The sequence below is a fragment of the Cucurbita maxima genome, unplaced genomic scaffold (genome assembly GCF_002738345.1).
Source record: "Cucurbita maxima cultivar Rimu unplaced genomic scaffold, Cmax_1.0 Cma_Scf00054, whole genome shotgun sequence".
In the NCBI taxonomy this organism is placed as follows: domain Eukaryota; kingdom Viridiplantae; phylum Streptophyta; class Magnoliopsida; order Cucurbitales; family Cucurbitaceae; genus Cucurbita; species Cucurbita maxima.
In genome coordinates, this window is record NW_019272070.1 from 584,110 (window position 1) to 587,267 (window position 3,158).

Genomic DNA, 3,158 nt, shown 5'->3' on the forward strand with positions numbered 1-3,158 from the left:
TTTTTTTTTTTTTTTTTTTTTTTTTTTTTTTTTTTTTTTTTTTTTTTTTTTTTTACATTCATACTATCTACAATCTTGTTCATCATAAAGAAAATTTGAGAGCTTGAGGTTAAGTATACAGTTGCTAATCTTCTCTGTATTCATAAATGTTTGCAGGTACAAGCTTGTTGTTTCAGCAGCAGAACCAAGGAAGCTTGTATCTTCCACGATTACAAATATTCAGGTACCTTTTTCGGTTTCCTTAAAATGTGAACAACAGGTATTGTCTACAGTTGTTTATTTGAATACATTGCCCTCGACAAACAGCTTAATTAAAGCAAGCTAGGATGCACCATCTGTATGTGCTTCTAAGCAACATGTTAGAGTCCAAGTGATTGTCTTGTCATCAAATACAATAGCAAATTAGAAAACTTTTACTCAGAAAAAGTGGTTGGGCTTGTTGACCTTACAGTTTTATATACTCGAGTTTTCTTTGAGCAAAATGAAAGAATGCACTTGGGCATACACTCCCTTAAGGGTGCATTTGCAGATTTGGTTAGAAAGGAAAGTTGCAGCTGGAGGTAAAAGTCGAAAGTGAGATGGGCTAAAGAGGGGATTGTAACATGTCCCTTATTTCACAGGATGGTTAATGGAAGAAAATGCAAGAATTTTATTGGGTTCCTTCAGAATGAAAGAGTAAAGGAGGTTAAAGGGGAAGGAGAGTTGGATGAGGAGATTCTTTCCTTTTCACGAAACTCTAAGACCCGATTGTTTCTCCCAAAAACTTTATTGAAAGGTTTTTGATTCGTGCCCTATTTCTGTTTCTAATTTTGAGAATGTGGAGTTGGTGGCCCTATTTTCTTGGAATGAAATTAGAAGTGTGGTCTTTGTGTGTGATAGGAGTAAGTCTCCTGGTCCTGACGGTTTTTCCATAGTCTTCTTCCAAGATAACTGGGATAATATCAAGGATGACCTTGTTAGAGGGAGATATTGGTTAGTACCTGGAAAGAAACCTTTTATTTGCTTATCCCTAAAAAAGGCAGGGAAACTAAGGTGAAGGATTTTAGGCCCATCAATCTCATTACTACTATTTACAAGATACCTGCAAAACTGCTTGCTAATATGCTGTGAAAAGTTCTTCCCTTTGACTATCACTTAAGTTCTTCCATAAACCAAACAAGGTCAGCCAACAAGGCCACAGAGTCTAAACAATCTGACAACCTCACAATAAGTGATGCAATTCCTTTGAGTGACACCTACAAAGGGTGCACCATCGTAGGAGCAACTCAAAGGAAGAATGTCTATGAATACGGTTCATATTTTTTACTCTCCCATGTAAAACTTGCTATTTACCTTCTGTAGTGAGGAGAAGACTAAGTAGGTTGGGGCAAGGAAAGGTTTGAAAACAAACAAAAGAAAGAACTGCAAGAGAAGCTCCTCGAAGAATCCATGGTCCAAAGCCTAAAGTCCTTTCTCCTTTGCACCAAATGTTAGATCATGGATAAGAGAAAGGAGGCCTACAACGTCTAACGTCTATCTATAAGAAAGATGACATTTGAAACCCAAAGACAATGAGGAGGAGGGATCCAATGATAGTAGAATAGAAGCCACAAAATGTAACTTTTTCCCCAAAAAATGATATGAACGCTGGTACAACTCGTAGAGGGTTTCTAACCCACCAATCCTCCCAATAATACACACGGGTTCCTCCCCTAACAGGTTCTAACCCAGAAGAAAAAGAAGGGAAGCCAAGGGCAATCACTTTTTAGAGAAGTTTATGAGGCCCCTTGGTGCCACTGACATCATACTGCTCAAAAGTGTCTGGGGCCATTTGACTCGTACTAACTTTGTGCCACAAAGCATTGGGTTCTATGAAGTACTACCACAACCACTTGGGCAATCAACCCTCAATACATAACTTCAGGCTCCCAATCTCAAGGACACCTAACGCCACAGGCTTAAACTCATTATCACTCTCTTGTTACATGATTTTTTTGTTGGTTGAATGGTTCTGGTGGTTCTGAGGCAAACCTAGTGATTAAATATAGTCCTCATGGATGTTGGGAGGGGTCAAAGAAGTGAGTAAATATAGTCCTCATGGATGTGGGGTGGGGTCTAAGGTACTTTTAGATATTCTTGGAAAGACATTTCCATTGAACTCCAATCCTTTTCTTATTTGGTCGAGTGTTTTGTAGGTGATGGGAGGGAAATGTACTTTTGGAAGGATAAGGAGGGATAGACCCCTATTCAACAGAGGAATGGTGGATGTCATGGCTCTCTTATCTTTGATTAGTTTGAGCTTAGGCTAGGGAGAAGGACGTTGGTTTTTGGAGTCTGAACTTCACTGAGTTTTTCTTGTAGCTCATTCTTTCTGTGTTTGTTGAACCCTTTTTTGGTCAGTGAGTTTGTTTTTTATAATTGTGTGGAATGAGAAAATTCTGAAGAATCGTTTTGCAAATCATCCATGCAAAAAAGATGTCTACTTTGATAGAACCGTTTTGTTGCATTCTTCGTCAGATGGTAGAGGAAGATCTTGATCATATTCTCTATAGTTGTAACTTGGGCTTTTAGTTTGCTCAACACAAGGGGTATAGAAAGATATCCCGAAGATCCTTCTCAATCTGTCTTTTCAAGAGAGGAGAGGTTTTTGTGGCAAGTGGGAGTTTTTGTTGTGTTGTGGAACTTGTGGGGGATCCTAGAGATGTTTGGTCCCTCATTAGGTTCTATATGTCTCTTTGGTCTTTGGTGACAAGTTTTTTTTTTTTTTTTTTGTAATTATTTCTTAAGTCTCATTTTACTTGAGTGAAGCCCATTTCTTTAGTTGTCTTTTTTATGGGGTCTTGGATTTTTTTGGATGCCCTTGTATTTTTTTTTTTTCAATGACAGTTCGGTTCATTATAAGAAAAATTAAATGCTTGTATTTGGATAAGTAAGATAATTAATACCTGAGAATTGAATGGGTTATTTTATAGGTTCCACTCTGGTAATTTTTTTAATTACTACATTTGATTAAATATATCTAAATTAGTTAAAGCAATTAGAATTAGTTTAGAAATTAACTTGAAATTATTCAACGAGTATAAAATCCTATAATTCATATATTGCCAGCTTTATTCTTCAAAAAAAAAAAAAAAAAAAAAAAAAAAAAAAAAAAAAAAAAAAAAAAAAAAAAAAAAAAA

General features: G+C 36.4%; 1 protein-coding gene across 1 annotated transcript in view; it reads left to right on the plus strand.

The window, feature by feature from the left end:
* The window catches only part of LOC111471642 (nicalin-1-like), a 12,074-nt gene that overhangs the window by 2,406 nt on the left and 6,510 nt on the right, over positions 1-3,158 (plus strand). The window contains exon 4 of the mRNA XM_023117350.1: positions 157-223. Coding sequence (XP_022973118.1) covers positions 157-223 — 67 coding nt within the window. The remainder of the gene's footprint in view (positions 1-156; positions 224-3,158) is intronic.